This window comes from Panthera onca, chromosome B3 (genome assembly GCF_046562875.1).
Source record: "Panthera onca isolate mPanOnc1 chromosome B3, mPanOnc1 haplotype 2, whole genome shotgun sequence".
Taxonomy (NCBI): Eukaryota; Metazoa; Chordata; class Mammalia; order Carnivora; family Felidae; genus Panthera; species Panthera onca.
Genome location: NC_138344.1, coordinates 60,574,800 through 60,594,160, shown reverse-complemented (window position 1 = coordinate 60,594,160; position 19,361 = coordinate 60,574,800). Strand labels below are relative to the sequence as shown.

The following is a 19,361-nucleotide window of genomic DNA, read 5'->3' as shown; positions in this document are numbered from 1 at the left end:
TAAAGTGATGGACTTCTGATAATTTTTTTCCACGTCCCCATCTCATTTCATTTCTTAGAGGTTGATGTGCTTCCTTGCAACCTGAATTCCCTGTTAGGAAACACTTTATTGCGTTGTTATAGAGTAGCAGTCACTATTTAATATTTAAACCAGACATCTACAACATGTATTTTTTGCAAGCATTTAATTAAATACAACAAATAGAATTCTCTTGGCCAGGGGCAAAGGGTTAAGTTTAAAAAAAGAGAGAGAAATGGACACTAAAAAGAAGCACACACCTGGGCAAGCCTTTGCCTAGCTCTTGCTTTTTCTTGGTTACTTGCTGGATGACCTGTTCCCAGTTGACATTTCTCCGGGATGCATTTAGAATCTGCCGAAGGGTTGGCTTGAGCCCAGACTCCTTCTCCGTCTCACCCTTTCTATGACCACTGATATTGCGTATGCGGCGAGCACTATTGAGGTTTGGCTCAGGAAGGTGTACTCCAGTTTTGCTCTTTAAACTGATGTGCCTGGTTAGATCTCTCTGGAGAGAGGCAGGAAAGCCAAGCTTACTGAGGTCAGGCAGAAGAGGGCCTGAGGACGGACCGATATCGTTTTTTTGAAGTTCTGCATCCAAGCTAGCACTCTCGAAACCTTCTGTTGCGTAAGACACATGAGATTTAACAGGGTCATCAACCTGTGCATCTTCTAGAGAAGTTTTCAAGTCTAGCAGTAAGCCAGAGTGCGGACTGGCTGCAGATGTCATTTGTAACTCAGGTTCTTTCTGATGAACTGTTGAATTACATGCGTTAGTGGATAGTTTTCTACATGTTTTCAGGTTTTGCTCATCCCCGTCTTTCTCATCAGTGATGTGAGTGCTGCAGGATAAAATTTCTGTAGGTGCAGAACCCAGGGCTCCAATTTTTGTTCCATGCTTTTCTGTGTCAGATAGCTCCCCATCACTTTCATCTTCTAATGTGCGTACCTGGAACTCTATCTTCAAAGATCCTTTTTCAGACTCTTCTACATTCCTACTTGCTTTTGCATAGTTCCTGGTCCTTTTAGAAGTGCTAAGGAGTGGATTTTGCACTGATTCATGACACTGTAGCACCTCTTTGGCTTTTTGTAAAGTATCACTTACATTTTTATCAGGTTCCACCTGAGTGCCAAATGTACTTTTATTCCCTTTTAAAACACGAGGACATGAACTTTGCAATTTGGTTATGTAAGACCCATGACTGTCTGCCACAGTGGGTTTGTTCAAGGGATTTGAGTGTTCTCCAGGAAAAAAGGAATTTGTTTTGGTGTTTTTTGAGGGATTCTTTAAATCTGGGTTCTGGGGAACTGATTTAGTGACTGGAATTGGAAGGAGTGCAGATTTCAATGATGGCATCTTACTTAAGTTAAGCTCTTGTTCGTGTTTCTCTGTGACGGGGCACTCTCTCGCCGCCTCATAGGGAGCAGTGCAGTCAGAAGGGGCTTTGTGACTAAGCAATCCAGTATGTGTTTCTTTTTGTGTTTTCAGCGTCGGGGAGTTACTTTTTCCATCATTCTGGGGCTCTGCTGCTCCTGTGGTTGTCAAGCTAAAGCCAAAGAAAGGCTTATCTATCATTTCTGCCTTGTTTCCAGCGCCTTCTTTCATTGCGGATTGTAAATCCAGAGTCTTCTGGGAAGGGTAAGGAGTCCAGCGGCGGAGCTTTTCCCTTGCTACACTGCTGTTCTTCCCACCAGTTTTGGAAGCTATGGTATCTGTTTGTTTAGTAGTTTTGCTTTCTAGCTGCTCAAAATTGAAGTCAAGTAAGCCTTCTGAAGGAAATGTATCGCTTGTAAATCCTTCAGAAGGCCCTCTGTATGTGGCAGCCGCACCAACTTTGTCGCTTTCTTGCCGCTGCCAACTGTATCTATCCTGACTGTATTTGTTAGACTTAGATTTCTTGTTCCACAGCATAGGTAAGTCTTCCATCTGACAGTTAGAGTTTCTGTTTCTGCCTGGCTGAAATTTGTCTCCGGGGCCACTGTAATTCCAACTATTTGTACTACGTACACTGGATTTCCAGTTTCCGTTACTGCTGTTCATATGCCAACTGGAAAAGCCACCTGTTCCTTCAGAATGCCAACTGGAATTCCTTCCTGTACCACTATGATTCCAATCTACCGTTCCACTATTTGCATGCCAACCACCTCCAGAATTACTATGGTTGTGAAACCAAGTCGCGGAGCCTCCTGCAACACCCTTATGCCACCCGGAACATCCTCTTGGTCCACCATTATTCCTCAAAGAATGTGGAAAGTTGTTTTTCCTACTATTATTAAAGCCATCTTTCTCCCACTTCCAGTCTCGCTGAGGAGGTCCGCGATGATGCCATGTTGGCTGACTGTAGCTCTCTCTGTCTTGGTAAGGGATTCGGTCTTCTCGTCTCCATTGGGGTCGCCTGTCTTCAGAGTTTATTTCTTGGCTGCTGTTGGAAGGTTCATCTTGTCTGGAAGAAAAACAGTTCTCCATTAGTGATTTAAAGTAATTATCATGCTTCCTTAAAAGGCATAACCCATCAAACTTTCCTCTACCTATCTCCTCGGCTACTTAGAACATACAGTAGTCTATTTTTATTTCTAGTAGTGGCTGTTTCCCGTCTTTAAATGATATTGCTAAACTTATATTTCACAGTTTATGGATGCAGATATTAAACGATATGCCATTTCTGCTATCACTCCAGAAATATTAAAAATCTGACACATTTATACTATCCTCCTTTTCCTGCTCCTGCTTTTCTTAGCATGTTCTGGGACTTTTGTCCCCATCATCCAATTATTATTTTCACATTATGTAGCTTTTTGAAAATAAGCATAATTGTATCTTGTAGCTTTGGCTAGTTATCACAGTTAATACAACCTAAGTTCCACTGCTCTTAATACTGTGGATTTTTCCAGCCATAGATTCTTTCTGAAAAAACCAGTTTCTTAACCTATTTTAAATGCTAAGATTTCACTTTGCATTATCACTTTCATTAATAAACACTTTTTCCAGCACATATTCAGTGACTGTTAGTTGTGAAAGAAAACTTTTATGTATAGTTCCTGTTCCTGAAAGACTTACAACCTAGCTGAGAAAATAAGGTCACAAACAGGAGTAAAATAGCACATACCAAATAAGCAGTACCCACAATCAGTGCTATAAGGAGCTTCATGAGCTAGAGGTTTTTATAAAGCTGCAGCTGTTTGAACTATTCGTGTTAGACAAGGAGCCCACAGAAATGTGAATAGACTTAAGTAAACATCACAGGAATAGGTGTAAAACCACTTCCCTCTATAAACTGCCTGTGGTATGCCTGGCATAGTGCTTAACACATGTGGTAGGTGCTCGAAAAACAAATAATACTAGCTAAAACTTATCGAGTGCCTACTGTCAGGCATTTTAAGCACTTTATAATCTCATTTAGTTTCCACAGCTCTGAAGCAATTATTCCTCTTATTCCTACTTTTTGGATGAAGAAACAGAGCATTAGAGAGGTAGAGTAACATGCCTAGAGTTAGAAAGCCAGTAAGTGGTACAGGAGAGATTTGTTTGGCAGACTGACTCTAGAGTCTACACTCTTAACTGTTAGCCCTTGATGAACTGAAAATCCCCAAACTAAGTTTCTGCTATTGGGCTCCCTTCTCTTAACTTGACTTAAACTCCGTAATGACTCTAACTGGTTCTAAAAACTTCTAATGTCTCTAAGATTTTGGGCACAAATTGGAATTTCTTCCTTTTTCACAAGATGGAATTCAAAGTTAATTTACTTGAAAGTTCAAACATCCACTTTCATTATGAATTACAACCATTTCTAAACAGGAGACCCTAAGTCACCAAGTGACAAGTATTATTACATACATGTGCAGGATTTTTTTTTTTTTAACACCATTGGCCAAATTGCTTTTATCTTTTGTTTCTAAGCACTATATACTTTTGACATCCAAGGAGATTGCGGACTTGGCTACACTAATGGGATCCAGAACTGGGCAACAAATCTGTCACAGAATAGAATTCCTAGATCAGTGTGAATTGGCTAGATCGCGGGGACAATGGCATGCAGCTAAATCCATAGCCCCAAAAAAAGCAATCTAAATTAAAAATCTCATGAAGGAAAAGAGAAAAAAATGTGAAGAAATAATAGATACTATAAATACATCACCAAAGAAGCATATCAGAATATTCAAAGAATATTAACTACAATGTGAATGTCTAATTTACTGAGAAGCTCTTTTACCTTCTGACTTAATGTTTAATCATTTACACAGATAAGCTAATAATGGCACAAATGCGTAAGAAAAAAATAAAAGTTAGCCTCCTAGAGGCTTCAACACCCTAAAACAAGAATAAACTACAGCTATACCGAAAGTAGTAACAATGTCATTTGAAGGACTAAGCAGCAAAACGGGTTTAAGAACCAGGTGCTACTGACATTTTAAGACTAAGAAAGGAGACAAGTCTCCTTCAAGGACTTGTTCAAAACACTTGTAGCATATACTACAAGTAGTAAAGACTACTTCCTTTTTATACTAAACCACTAACTGAATACAGACTGCATACCTGGTATAACTAGTACTCAGAAAGAATCTTTAAAATTTTATATTAGAACGTATAACGTTTCTCATTATATTCCAGGACTTGAAAAATCACCCAACCTCTTAAATGGTTCTCTCTCTTACTCATATCTGAAAATTTCTGCTTGAACTCTTTAGGCCACAACTCAGTAATGTAAAAATACAAAAGCCTAATACCCGAATTATAGATGCAGGTATAAAATTATGTAGTACAGCTAGAAAACTTATATTGCTCAAATGATCCTGACATTGTCAAACTTAAGATACAAATGTATTCAGTGAATACTTACTGAAACGCTAAATAATGAAGAATAAATCACATTTGGTAGAAGCACCATGTTAATTCACATGGGGCAAAACATTTTTTTACTGACGGATAGAATAAGAAATGCAATATATATGAAGGAAGCTTATACACTAATACCTTTCCACTAGACATTCTGGGTATCAAATAAAACCATTCACTGGTGTTAAAAAAAAACTGGAATAAAGCCAGTTTTAAACATGGTTATCAACACAGTAAAAATTTCAGATATGTAGCACCTATAGCTAACTTTTATGGAGGGATAATACTGAGTTTGTTTTTTCTGTAAGCAGATAGTACAGTAGTTCAAGAGAGGATTCCACTGACATTTCATGCATACGACAGCAACCTCAAGCTAACCTCTGCAATTAAAATAAGTTTGAAAGTTACTAGATGAAAAGTACGGAAATGGAAAATGTATTCTCTACCACAGTTTCAGACAGACTTTTTAAAAATCAAAATAATTACTCACCGACTTTGTTCTTTCCTTTGTTTTATTAACTGAACGAGTTCCTTGTCAAAATAATCTTCTTCCTCTTCTTCTCCCTTTCCATCATCTTCTCTCTCCTGGGCATCAACGTTATCTTTGTGCAACTGGCTAGAAATGTGCTTTGCATATGCAGAAAGACCCACTTCTGTGACCCCGCACACTCGGCATTCATGACTACTGTCCCTAGGGAAAGAGGGAGATGAGGGACGTTCAATTCTGCCCACTGGCATGGCACACTCACCAGATCTGGTATGGTTTCCTCTGAAAAACACTGCACGCTTTGGCACAGTGGAAGATTAGTGCTAATCAATTTCAATGCTCCTTTCATCACTTTTAATAAGTTTGTTCATAAGTTATTTTTGAAATGAACTTAAGATTCTTTTCCAGCAATCAAGAGGCAATACACTTCAGAATAATGTAGTTTAGGAGGAGAAATCTTCTTGAATTGCTGTACTTAAAATCTTGCCAGAGGAAACATGGTGAAAGGGGAGGCAGGGCAGGGGGCTCAGAGCAAACAGAAGTTGCTCTAGAGCACACCCATGATGCCAGCTGCACTCAGAAGCCTGGTGACAGCGCTTCCATTTTATCTCAGGCTCAAGAGCTTTCTCCCAGTGAAAGTTTAGGGGTGGAGAAAAGAGCAGGCAGCCTAACCAATCCCAACGTGGTAACTAAATCGGACCCGGCTGGAGCTCTGCCTGGAATGTGCAGATTCCGGACCCCAGAGCAAATGATAGGAGGAGTCTCAGCAAACTTTTTTGGGCTGGATGATACATGTGACCTACATTCTGCTTCAGAAGGGCTTATTTAAAGGGAATGGAAAGCATTTCAGTTGTAGGAAGTTAACAGCTGTGCTAGGCAAATGGTTTTTCTCAAGTTTCAGAAAATGCAAAAGTTTAGAGAGAAGCAAAACCAGTTCTTGTTCAGAAAGAAAATTGAGCAATTTTTTTTTTCCCCTTTTACTTTACACAGTTAATGGTAACTCCCACATTTGGCCAGTTTTAAGAAACCAAAATCTTGAGTCGACATCCAGAGCTGTAGTAGATGAGTGTTTTAACTGGTTTTTTAGCTTCCTGAAATCCCTTGATTGGTTCAGCTGTCTATGCAGTCATTGATGGGAAACATCTGAACACCATGGCCACAAGTGTAAGAAATGGACAGTAAAATCCATTCAATAATCCAGATGGGCCCACCTCTGTATCATTTGTCTTGGGTTTACACAAGTGATCTTTTTGTACTTCCTATGCCAATCTCTATTACTTACTTACTTATTTATTTATTTTATAAGAAGTTTGTTGACGTGTATATCCCATGTGTACATGAGAGGTACCCAGGGAAAATTATTAACTGTCCTAGGTAGGTAACCTAAGCCACCAACTGAAATACCACCTTCAGCTAAAGGCAAAAGAAAGAAAAGCAGGAAGGAGGAACAGTTATGGAGGTAACCACAAAAAGCATGGAAAACAACGGTAAGGGTAGTTATGTAGAATTAAGTTGGTGCTTTCTCCAGTGATTAAATTCTCTACCTTTGCCAAACTTACAAAAAATAAATAAATAAAATTCAGGAGTGCCTGGGTGGCTCAGTCAGGTGAGCATTCAGCTTTGGCTCAGGTCATGATCTCACAGTTTGTGAGTTTGTGAGGCCTGCACTGGGCTCGCTGCTGTCAGCATCCTCTGTCCCTCTCTCTCTCTACCTCTGCCCCTCTCCCTGCTCACAAAAATAGATAAACCTTTAAAAAACCAACACAAAAAGACATGCTGTCTTTGATAAGACAGACACACACCATGCACAACAATGCTCCATCCTCCCCTCAAGTATATCTATAAAGACATGGTGGAATTCACATCAATTAACCAGAAGAGAACCTCAAAACTGAGCACTTCATTTACCAAAAGATGGTTTCTGTTACAGACCACCTGAACATTTATTTAAAAACAAAAACAACAACAACAAGGGGCACCTGGGTAGATCAGTCAGTTAAGCGTCCAGCTTCAGCTCAGGTCACCATCTCACGGTTCGTAAGTTTGAGCCCCACATCGGGCTCTGTGCTGACAGCTCAGAGCCTGGAGCCTACTTCAGATTCTGTATCTCCCTCTCTCTCTGACCCTCCCGATCTAGTCCTCACATTCTCTCTCTCAAAAATAAATAAAAACATTCAAGAAAACAAAAGTGGATGTTAACTTGTAACAGAAATCAAGCCTTTTCTCATGGCAACACAGAAAGAAATTAAAAATATGTAAATATAAATCTACCTACCATCAGAAGTCTGAAAACCCCAACTAACCTAGAATATAGAATTTACACTATAATAAAAATTCGAGTCATACTTACAGAGGTCTTGCACCATTATGATGTACCCCTAAAACTAATGTAACATTGTGTGTCAACTATGCTTCGATTTAAAAAAAAAAATGTTTTATAATTTAAATCATGAAGTCAAAAAGAAAATTCGAATCAAGTGAATTTTCTGGTTAGAAAATCTTCTTGGCTCTAAACTCTCTAAAACTATGAAAAATGTTTTAGTCCACTTTTCTCCCTAAAAACTTACAGAATACTAAACCGTATATCGTAGTACCAGGGACATCATTCCAAAAGGGTTTTTTGTTGTTGTTTTTTTAAGTTTTTGAAGTTTTTTTTTTTTGTTTTTTTTTTTTAAGAGAGACAGAGACAGGGTGAGCAGGGGAGGGGCAGAGAGAGAGGAGAGAGAGAATCCCAAGAGAAAGAATCCCCTGTGCACTGCCAGCACAGAGCCGGATGCAGGGCTCGAATCCACAAAACTGTGAGATCGTGACTTAAGCTGAAACCAAGAGTCAGATACTTAACTGACTGGGCCACCCAGGCACCCCCAAAAAGGTATTCTTAAGTAAAATTTCTGATTATACCCTTACTTCTAAAATGGATAGAATTTTTCTCACATCCAAACCACCAAAATCCCTCTCTCTTTACAGATATTACTGGAAGACCATACTGTTTAAAATACTAAGGAATGCAGTATAAACAGTATTTAACTGTTAAAAACAAACATCCATAATCATAAACCCACACACTGCGATCCCCAAAGCACAGGCATATGCTGGATGTGAAACAAACACTCAAACACAGATTTTTTAAACACATGGGATTTCCTTGTAAGAAAGGATAGTAACCATAGTACTAAAGTTATATTTAATTTTTAAAAATTAATAAAGTCGTATTTAATAGAAAAACACCTGAAGAGATCCTGCCCAAAAGGGTACAGGCAATAAGTGCAATACAAATAAAGGTTAACACTAAAAGCAAACTATCCAAAACAAAAGTCCCTAACATTTTTCTTATAGATGAATTCTTGTTTAAAAAAGAGAGACGGGGGGGGGGGGGGGGGAAGAATCTTTGCAAGAAACATCAAAATGAGAAAAAGGAGAATCCACATTTATCTTGGGAAAGAACAGGGGGTTAGGACAACCACATCTCTTAAAAATGCAAATGAGTCTGTGTCTGGAGGCATATTATCTGTTCTACATACAATATGCATTCATGCCTCCACATGTGATGTTAGGGAAACCACGTATTTTAAAAAGCTAATGGCAAATTAAATAATATTTTAATGATGCTATTTCCCAATTCTCTATCAAATAACCAGTTAAAATACTTACTATTTTGTATAACTACGTAAGTAATTGTTGGGGAAAAAGTACTGCTTTACTTCTTGACTAATAAAAGCAAAAACGGTCCTCAGGACATTTAAAGAAGGGCCCAAATTAACTTCATCCTGTTACCACACAATTTCCTCTCATGTGTGAAAGGCAAAGCCTTAAGATATTCTACCCATAAGCTTTTCTTTATTAAGCTTGCTCTAACTATACCACAACAGCTGGTTGATAAATAAAGTTGTGCCCTTGTAATAGCATTTATCTGTGGAAACAGGCCACGCATCTGAAAAAGCAGACTGGGGAAAAAATAGGGGAATGCTCCAGATGTCCACAATTGTGAACCAAATAAGAATGTCTCACTTCTCAATCAAGTTTGTATTCAAAACCTAAAAAGTATGCTCTTTACATTTCTTAACCAGATCACAACTAAAAATTAGAGTGATATACATATAAAGAAAAACAGATAGTCTTAACATCAGAAAGCCAGTAATCAAACATGAATTCCACAGAAAATAATCACAAACTGAGGAGAGGAAGGAAAAATAATGACTGGTAACTATTTGTCCCTATGGTACAAATGAGGGATTAACAGTTTGTCTCTACAGTAAATGCTCCAAGTAAGTAAATGATTTTTGAAATTTTGTTTTTTATAGTTTCATCAGCTGTTTTTCCTTGTTATCTGCTTTGTCTTCTCATAATTTATTACAGGCCAGGAAGCCATATAAAACTTGTTAGCACTGTGTCTAAATTATGAATAAATAAGTACTAAAGTATATCCCTCTAAATAAAATGAGTTTGGATGATAAGGGTGACATTTTTATTGTCAGCTTTGAGGCTTCTAAATGCTTTCTCCTTGATTATTTGACTATGCTCCAAATAACTAGAAATACACAAAATCCCCAAAGCACAGTTAAATTGATGGGCAGGAGTAGAGGAAAAAAGTTACTGAACAATAAATACATGGCATGTAGTTCAGTTACGTTAGTAAGACAAAACCATCTACATGGTTTTATATATCTACATATAAATATAAATCTATGCATAGATACAGAAAGAGATTTGGATAAGATATACACTAAACTGATGACTTTCTTGTAAAAAAGGGAGTAGGATTGGGGCAGGGTGGGGAGTAATATATGGGTGAGAGGATTTCTACCTTTTTTACTTTTTACAATTCTGTATTGACTGAACATGAATCTTAAGTAATCAAAAAAAATTTTTTTAATGTTTTAAATACCTGATTAGTGGATGTATGAACAAAACAAGGCATTAGCCTTGGGAAAAAATTGGCTTCTCTCTTAAGGACTAGATTTACTGACCTCATATGTTTTGTTTGATTTATAATATAGTCAGGTAGCAGGTAAACAGCCCAGAGAAAGGTGAATTCCAAAAGGAAGTCTGCTGGAAATGGGATGAGGTAATTAGGATAATCCACATTTAGAGAATCAAAGGTTGACTATATTTCACAGATTTCCAATGATAATGACTAAAAGATTACATATATTCAAGGTATTATAATAAAAATTCTCCACATTAAATCTAAATGAAAGCCTCTTTTATACTGCTGTATAGACCTAACCTTCACACAGTAGGGAACGGAGACCATGGAAAAACTCCACTAATAGGCTAAACGTACGCTGAAAGTTTACTACCATATTAATTTGCCCACACAATCTAAAACGGTACTACTTAAAACACAAGTAACTTCGAATGACTTACACGGGCATCATGATCAAAGCCTGTATCTATTATTCATGCAATAAGACACAAAGTAAAAAAAAAAGATAAAATTAATATTTCTCAGTTTCCCAATCTTTCTCTATTCCATACTGTTTCCAAATCTCAAATTCAAGTAAGTGAAAAACATCAAAAAAGAACCACAGATGGGGGGGCGGGGGGGAGACATGGAATACACACATATGTTATATTTAATTTTTCAAAGGTGCTTATTAGCTTTTCTTTCTTTAAACATCTCAACTTTTAAATCACAAAACAGCATTCTTAAATATTCAAAGTTTGCACTCATTTTATTTACACTAATGAGAGACTTGCTGCCATTTAGCACACTTTGGACTTCTCAGACTATCCCACTAACTCTAAAGGTTTATGGCAGGTAATAATAATTTGTAACACTGCTGAGACAATTAACATGAAATGTCTTAGTTTCAAGACTGGTGTGTCTGGATGAGAATATTTACTAATGAGGAACCAGCCCATCCCCACCCACCTTTGTTGCAATCTGCTTGTTAGAGCTGCTGTGAATTCTACACATTCCAGATACACAAAGACTTACCCTTTTTGAATGCCAAAAAAAACTACTATATTCGTCAATAATTCTAAAAGACAGTTCTATGTCATAGGACTATATTCACTTATGAAGGATTATTATGAAATAAGCTAACAGGCACCCTCAGCACTCAGCTCCCACGACATTCACAAGTTATGGAATACAGCCGTTCCCATACCTGCCCTTCAGGTTCTCAAGCTCCCTGTGATGCAACATGCTCCGCATGTGTTCGTCCATCTCCTTCAAAATTAAAGAAAGCAGATTAAACTAAGGGGGGGGGTTGTTTTGGGAAAAGAAATCCCTCTGTTTTTACTCAATCAACAACTAGGGTTCAAGTTCCTTGCCATGGTTACCCTTCTCAATTCAATAGTGAAACCAGTTCCTCATAATTCTTCAGCTATGTTTTGGGCATATTTCATTCTTAAATAAAAGAACTGTTAAGAAAAAAAACAATTAAATGGCTTTCCAAAAAGGTTAGAAAGTATACTGTCTTGGGGGGGGGGGCAAAATATTTAAGATAAACTATGTGGTTGAATTCTATCCCAAAATAAAGAATTTAACTACAATTATCTAAAAAAGAAAAAAAAAAATCTCTGAAATCACTTAACTTCTCAGCTCTTTGGCTACTTTTCTCCAGACTTTCTTTCCCTACTCAACTGATAGTTTCTCAAGAGCAAATTCCAACTGTTACTCAGGTCTTGGCCAGGGCTTGGCATCTGGTTGTCGACATTTGCTGAATGAACAGATGGATATATCAATTCTAGGTAGAAGTTACAGATACAGAACTTCTCCGTGGTTGATTATGAAGTCTTTAAAAACTGCTTTGAACACAGCAGCTCAATCATGCTTTCATTTTCACTGCCCAATCTCCCCCACTGATTTGTTTGATTCTGATGAAATGTTTGAAAATTTGCTAGGTTCTCTCCTCTCTCCATCCCATTCTTAGTGGGAAGAAAATAAAATCTGCAGGAAGAGCTTCCACTTAAAAACATATGCACACACACCTCCAAAAACTCAAAAAGCTGTAAATGTCTATCCCTTTGTCACGCGCAAGTATACGTACGCAGCACGACATAATTAGCACGACATAATTAACGAATGGCTGTTGACATGTATAATAAAAGGGCTACTATAATTGTTGACTATTACTATTAACCGTGCCCTGTGTTTAAGTGCCTCAAACATTTCTTCACATGAACTGCACAACACTGCTGAGGGAATATTGTTAATTTCAAAAGAATACAAGGATACACAGGAGCAAACTCATTTATTCACCAAGTATTTATCACTGCTTATTATATGCCAAGTACAGACTTAGACACTGAAGGGATAAGTGTGAAAATATTCAGTCTTGCCCTCTTAGAGTCAGAGATAATCAAGTGGTCAAACTAGAACTCAGATCCTGACGTTTTTGACATCAAAGCACTGTAACCATCTAGTGCATTCAGATTTCTCATTATATACAATTCATTTGTCAAAGAGTACAACTCAATAACCTATTCTTACTTTAAGTTATCTACTACAGTGTGACAAACAGGGATGTGATTCAAAATACATCCCTTAAATGACAATTTTATTGAAGATGACCATCATTTCCTTCCTATCTCTACAAATGCTTCACTTGGAGGATGGCTTTACATGTGACGTCCTTCTACCTACACCTGATTGGCCACTAATTACAATGAACACTTACATAGCTGAAAGCTGAATCAAGTTAGTGACATAATAAACAATGAAAAAATCCATGAACAATATACAACACCTACTCAAATCCCTATGCATCCCTTTGTTCAATTTTTCCTTATATGAGATTTACATGTGCCAAATTCCCTTTTCTTGAGCTAAATTTAAGTCCCTCTGTTTCTTGCAACCATTCTGACCAAAACACCATTCACTGAAATAGGTCATCCTGATATAAAAATTAATTCTATATTCTATTTCAGTTATAAAAATGTTATCATTCAAAACTTGTTTTAACATGACTTGATTGTCTAAAACACTTCACAAATCTTTTCCTAAATTTACATCTGAAATCCTCTCCCATCCTGCTCCAAGGAATGAATGCAAATAGTGTGACAACTGAGCTTTCAAAATAACTAGGAAAGATCCATGGGCACGGGATTAGAGTAATAGCCCCAAACACATACTTGCTCAGTTATCAAGCTTCTATTTAGTTCTTCTATATTAACTATGTTATATTTTCTAAAGAAGAAGGAGGAAAGAATTTTTTTTAAAAAGATTTGGCAGTTGAACAAATTTAGAAAACACTGAAAACAACAAATTTATTATTATTTTTTTTAGTATTTCTTAACTCCAGGGCTTCTCAGCCTTTCATAAATTAATGAGCATCAGAATGCTCAGGGATGCAGTATACAGCTTTTCCCCATACTTAGGACATTTAGGTTCTTTTTCTTCTCCACAGTATATTTGGAGAAATTAGGGTTATGCTAGTTTGGGAGACTAGAAGAAAGCACTGCTTCAACATAAGTTATTCATAATCTATCTAAAACCAGCAGAGTTATTCCTTTCAACTAACCCATTCTGCTAATTTCTTAGACCACGTTAACTTTTTTTTTTTTTAATATTTATTTATTTTTGAGAAAGAGAGAGAGAGAACACATGTGAGGGGAGGGGCAGAGAGAGAGAGGGAGACAGAATCCTAAGCAGGTTCCGTACTGTCAGCACGGAACCCGAGGTGGGGCTTGAACCCACGAAGCTCGATATCATGACCTGAGCCTAAATCAAAAGTTGGAGGTTCAAATGACTGAGCCACCCAGGCACCACAACACCACATTAATCTGAACACTTAAATCACACATTCCCTCACTTAAAAACCTATGATTGACAGGGCACCTGGATGGCTCAGTCGGTTAGACATCCACCTTAGGCTCAGGTCAGGATCTCATGGTTCGTGAGTTCAAGCCCCACATCGGGCTCTCAACTGTCAGCTCAGAGCCCGCTTCAGAAATTGTGACCTCCCTCCCCCCCATCCCCTGCTCATGCTCGCTCACTCTCTCTCTCTCAAAAACAAACATTAAAAAAAAAAAGAAACCTATCATTGGCATTTCCTAAGGCAGGAGTAGGTAATCAATCACAGCTCTTAATTTAACTTCATTATGATCCATGGAAAAATATAAAGAGACAAAACCGTTTTAAACTAGAGTAGAAGAAACGTCCAAAGACTTAAAATGGCAAAATTATGAGATATCACAAGATAGGGCTCCTACACCATGAAAGTCTGAAACCATGAAAGTCTGACACCTGAGTGTCTGCCTATCCTTCTCACATCTTCTCTAGTTCCCATCTCCCTCCAATCTGAAAGGAGCCATAAGGAATTTCTATTTATTACAAATTAGCATAAACCTTGGTCAAAAAAATTTTAAACTAGAAGAACAGTTCTTTTACTTTTGTAAAAGATATCAGCCATATTATTAAACATGATTTCAGAATCCCAACTGGGTGCCTGGGTGGCTCAGTTGGTTAAGTGTCAGACTCTTGATTTTGGCTCAGGTCACAATCTCGTGGGTTCATGAGTTCAAGCCCCGTGTGGGGCTCCATGTGCTGATGGCATGGAGCCTGCTTGGGATTCTCCACCTCTGTCTCTGCCCCTCTCCCACTTGCATTTTCTCTAAGTAAATAAACTTTAAAACAATATTAATGAACAAACAAATAAATAAACTCCTAACCGATTTTTCCATCACTAACAGAAATCCCAAACAGGAAAAACAAACAAACAAACAAAAAACATTTCTTTACCCGAGCCTACTGGATGGATCATAATCAAACCCCTCAGCCTGGCATTCAACACGGTTTATAACTATCTGCATTTAAATTACAAATTATATTGCAGTCCCACTATTCCCAAAACAAAACTGTTTTAATCAGATAAGCCTTCTGATAGACTCCTAGAACTGTTACACTCCATTCTACCTCTTCACTTTTGTACATGTTGTTATTCCACCTAAAATATCTTTCTCTTTTATTTCTTTAAACCATCTTTCTCCCAAACATCTTTCTAGGTTCACTCAAACTTCTCTGGCTAACGTAGCTCATGATAATCTTCCCAGTTCTCTGAATTTTCAGTGACAATCCAGGACATCTTAAAAGCTTAGAGGGGTGCCTGGGTGGCTCAGTCGGTTAAGTGTCCGACTTCAGCTCCGGTCATAATCTCTCAGTTCTTGAGTTTGAGCCCTGCGTCAGGCTCTGTGCTGACAGCTCAGAGCGTGAAGCCTGCTTTGGATTCTGTGTCTGCCTCTCTCTCTACCCCTCCCCTGCTTGTGCTCTGGTCTCTCTCTCTCAGAACTAAATAACATTAAAAAAATTAAAAAAAAAAAAAAAAAGCTTAGAGAAAAATCTCTCAGCATTCTAGCTAGCAGCACTACTTAAAAACCAAACGACAGGGGCGCCTGGGTGGCTCAGTCGGTTAAGCGTCCGACTTCAGCTCGGGTCACGATCTCACGGTCCGTGAGTTCGAGCCCCGCGTCGGGCTCTGGGCTGATGGCTCAGAGCCTGGAGCCTGCTTCCGATTCTGTGTCTCCCTCTCTCTCTGCCCCTCCCCCGTTCATGCTCTGTCTCTCTCTGTCTCAAAAATAAATAAAACGTTAAAAAAAAAAATTTAAAAAAAAAAAAAAAAAAAAAAAAAAACCAAACGACACAGTCAAGAAAAAGCAAAAAGTGAGACAAATTGCAGTCAATTTCCCTAAGGTACAAGTTCTTTTCAGTTCTGAAAGATGTGTTTTTTCTCTGAGCAACACTCCCACCTTGTGGACATCTAGGGTATTGCTAACACCATTTTCGATGTGCTGCACTTTTCACAAGCATGGGCAGAAGCAGAATGCGGGTACAGACAACAAATGCTGTATCCTTAGCTCCTCAGATAATAGTATAACTTCAAATAAATTGAATTTTAAGGCATCTTCTCTGTAACTAGTTACTGACTAAATTAGTAACTATTTATTATTGATTTTTGAGTATCTTCAAATTCTGGGTAGAGATTTAATAATGCAGTTATTGGCTTCATGAGGCAGCAAAAAAGAAACCAGTGGAATGAGACTATGGTTTAAGAAACAAGACACCATTAAAAGCTTTCACCTATCTACAAATTCCACGTGATGTCTCTGGGGAAAAAAAAAATCAGTCACAAAAGCCTTGGATTCTCCCTCTTCTATTTATTACCTTTTTTGAGGTGTACACAATGTGGCACAATATGCATTTTCGTTCTCGTACCATAGTGACCAGATCTGAAGCACTCAACGTCACACCTGCAATGAGGAAGTAACAATTAGCAACCTTTTTCTCCCCAGATGTCCTGTTAGATTCACCTCAACGCAAGCTAAAAGTACAAGTCTTGCGTCTCCCTCACCTCCACCCTGCTCTTCCCAGTCTTCCCACGCTGGTAAATGAAAATTCGAACTTTGGAAGTCATCCTCGATCCCTCTTTCTCACCCCAAATCCACCCTCATCAGCAAATCCTGCCACTCCCATATGCTGAAATGCATCCCAAACCCACCCCAGCCTCACTACTTAGCAGGTCTGTCATCTCACATGGCACTAGCCTACTGACCTGAGTCTCTAGCTCCACTCGTGTCCTCTCATAGTCCATTCTCAAAACAGGAGCCAAAGATTCTCACAACAGGATTCTTTTAAAATTTAAGTCAGATCACTTAACTACTCTGCACAAAATCTTCCAACAGATTCCCATCTCACTCACAGGACATCCAGTCCCTTGCCATTGGCCACAATATCTGCTTCTCTCAATCTAACTCCATGCCCCACCACACTGCCCTTCTTGCTAGTCCTGGATCACACCAAGGATTCTCCTACCTTAGAGTTTCTATATGTCCTATTCTCTCTGCCTGGAATATGCTTCCTTAAGATGTCCTTATGGCTCTCATAGCTCATTCTCTCAAGTATCTAAAATGTTGCTTCATCAGGGAGGCGTTACCTGACCTATACAATTCTATATCTTTTGCTCCCCATTCCTTCTTCCTGTTAATCTGCTTATTTTATTTTTTTGCTGCAAAAGCTTTATTGTTTTCATTTGGTCCACGGTTTGGGAGAGGGCTCCATGGCAGTTAAAAAGCTGCCTAGAGGCTGCAGCGAGAGGCTCAGGCAGAAGCCTGATACCAAGGGGATGCCAGAGGGGCCCTCAGAGGGCCCCAGAGGCTCTCAGTCATGCTTGAGGGTGAGCCTTTGGAAGAGATACCTGCCCAGCCCAGCCTGGGGACCAGCCAGCTTGCAGAGGTTTGTCAGGTGGTTGCCCATCTTCTTGATGGTTTCACCTGCTCATCAAGTACATGCCTCTCCAAGAAATCACAGAGATGAGGGTCTGCATGGGCAAAGCCCAAGGCATGCAGATACAAAAAGGTCTGGTTCAGTTTCTTCTCCAAGACCATAGTGTCTCCCCTAGTGTCCAAGGTTTCACCCCACCCATCTTGGGACAGCTTCTGCATATTGTGTTAGAGGGTGCGGCCACCCACTAGTTTTTGCATCTTGAGGAGACGGTGGGCACCCCCACACTTCTCCTCAGTTAACTTGTAGAAGTGCCAGAGTCACAACATCATGGTTGATATATAAGCCCAGAGAGAAGTAGGTGTAGGAAACCTGCAGATACAGGTTGACCAGGAGGTTGACAGCAGCTACCACCTCAGGGGAATAATTCTGACAAATCCAGGAGCTCATGTTTGGCAATAAGGAACTAATCTTAAAAACAAAACCAAAAACCACAGCGTTAGCTGGTCTCAGAGGCAAGGGATAGCTTAGAAGATGGATCTGAAGGTTGTGACTGGAAAAGAGGTTGGAGAGTGGTAGAAGGCTGGAAGAAGGGGTATCCCTGGGTCTGATACATCCAAATACTGTTGAAGGAAGAGGCAGATCCATGGAACTACTGGGTATGCTACTTGATTTTTATATTTTTAATAGCACTGTGGTAGGCTGTTTCTGTAGAGGGCCACAGCATTATCTCCCACCCTGTGTATTCTTTTGCAATTTAATCTTATCACCACCACCCATCGAAGGTGTGGTTCATTTTCCCTTCCCCAGCCACAGGCTGTGGGAAGCCCAAGCCACAAGGAGAGGACAAGGGGAAAAGAACTGAGGCCCAGCTGAGCACCCAATGACCAGCACCATCTGACAGCCATGTTGGGTGAATGAGCCATGTCAGGTAAGCTGCCAATGAGGGTCCCCAAGTAAGACGACTTAAAGAATCATGCAGATGAGCCTTTTCCACCCTCAGAATGTTAAGAGACAGTAAGATATTTCTTTTAAGCCAGGAAATTTTGGGCTAGCTTGTTAAACAGCAAAAGACATCTGAGGCAAGTATCTCTTACTACCCGAAATAGCATATATTTATTTTTAATTCTTAATTCTATTTCCAGGGACTTTGTATATTTTGTTCACTAGTATAGATCTAGCACTTAAAACCATGTTTGCCATAATGCGGGCATCCCATAAGCATTTGTAGAACTGTTCCAAATGGAACTATCTTTGGTTACCAAATGTGAGATAGAGCTGAGTAAATACTGAGGTTTGGATTAAAACCAGAAGGTTTATTTTACAATCCTCTAGCGCTAGCATATTTTTCTCTTATGTCCCTTCAAAGATGCCTTACATGAGAATTTAATTTCACTTCCCAAGCATCACTGTTTTTCCTTCCACACATGAAACACCAGGCTCTAACAGACATATCTGCTTCCTTGCCTGGATTCACTCCTTAGGGACCTTAAAATTGTGAAGTAATGAAGTTATAAACTACCCTAATTTAATCTATAACTCCTAGACATTAAGCCTCCTAAATGCCTTCGTCCTATATTTAAAAAATTGTTGAGTCTGCAAAGGTCACCATATATTTCATCAGATTTTAGGGAGGAATTTATGTGCTAAAGCAGTGGTGTCTGCAAATTTTTGAATTTGCAAAACTCCTCAACATCACTTTGTAAATGTCAAAAATCTACTGTTTACTAACAGCTCACATGCATACAGTGATAGATCCAAATATCTCAGCAAGTAAGTAGTAAAAAAAAATATGCTTAGACAAAATTTGGTACTGTTCAAAAGTTCAGCATTCCAACAGCATGGAAATTTTCCCAGAG

The 19,361-nt window shown here is 38.8% G+C and overlaps 1 protein-coding gene across 5 annotated transcripts in view; it reads right to left on the bottom strand.

Annotated features, from left to right (window-relative positions):
* The window catches only part of ZNF106 (zinc finger protein 106), a 60,501-nt gene that overhangs the window by 25,264 nt on the left and 15,876 nt on the right, over positions 1 to 19,361 (bottom strand). For 4 of the 5 annotated variants that reach the window (XM_060618809.3, XM_060618810.3, XM_060618812.3 and 1 more), the window contains exons 2-5: positions 16,447 to 16,532; positions 11,450 to 11,511; positions 5,340 to 5,540; positions 279 to 2,459 (exon numbers count right to left, since the gene is read on the bottom strand). In XM_060618809.3, coding sequence (XP_060474792.3) covers positions 279 to 2,459; positions 5,340 to 5,540; positions 11,450 to 11,511; positions 16,447 to 16,500 — 2,498 coding nt within the window. In that variant the 5' untranslated portion in view covers positions 16,501 to 16,532. The remainder of the gene's footprint in view (positions 1 to 278; positions 2,460 to 5,339; positions 5,541 to 11,449; positions 11,512 to 16,446; positions 16,533 to 19,361) is intronic. The other variant, XM_060618814.3, reaches the window with a different exon arrangement.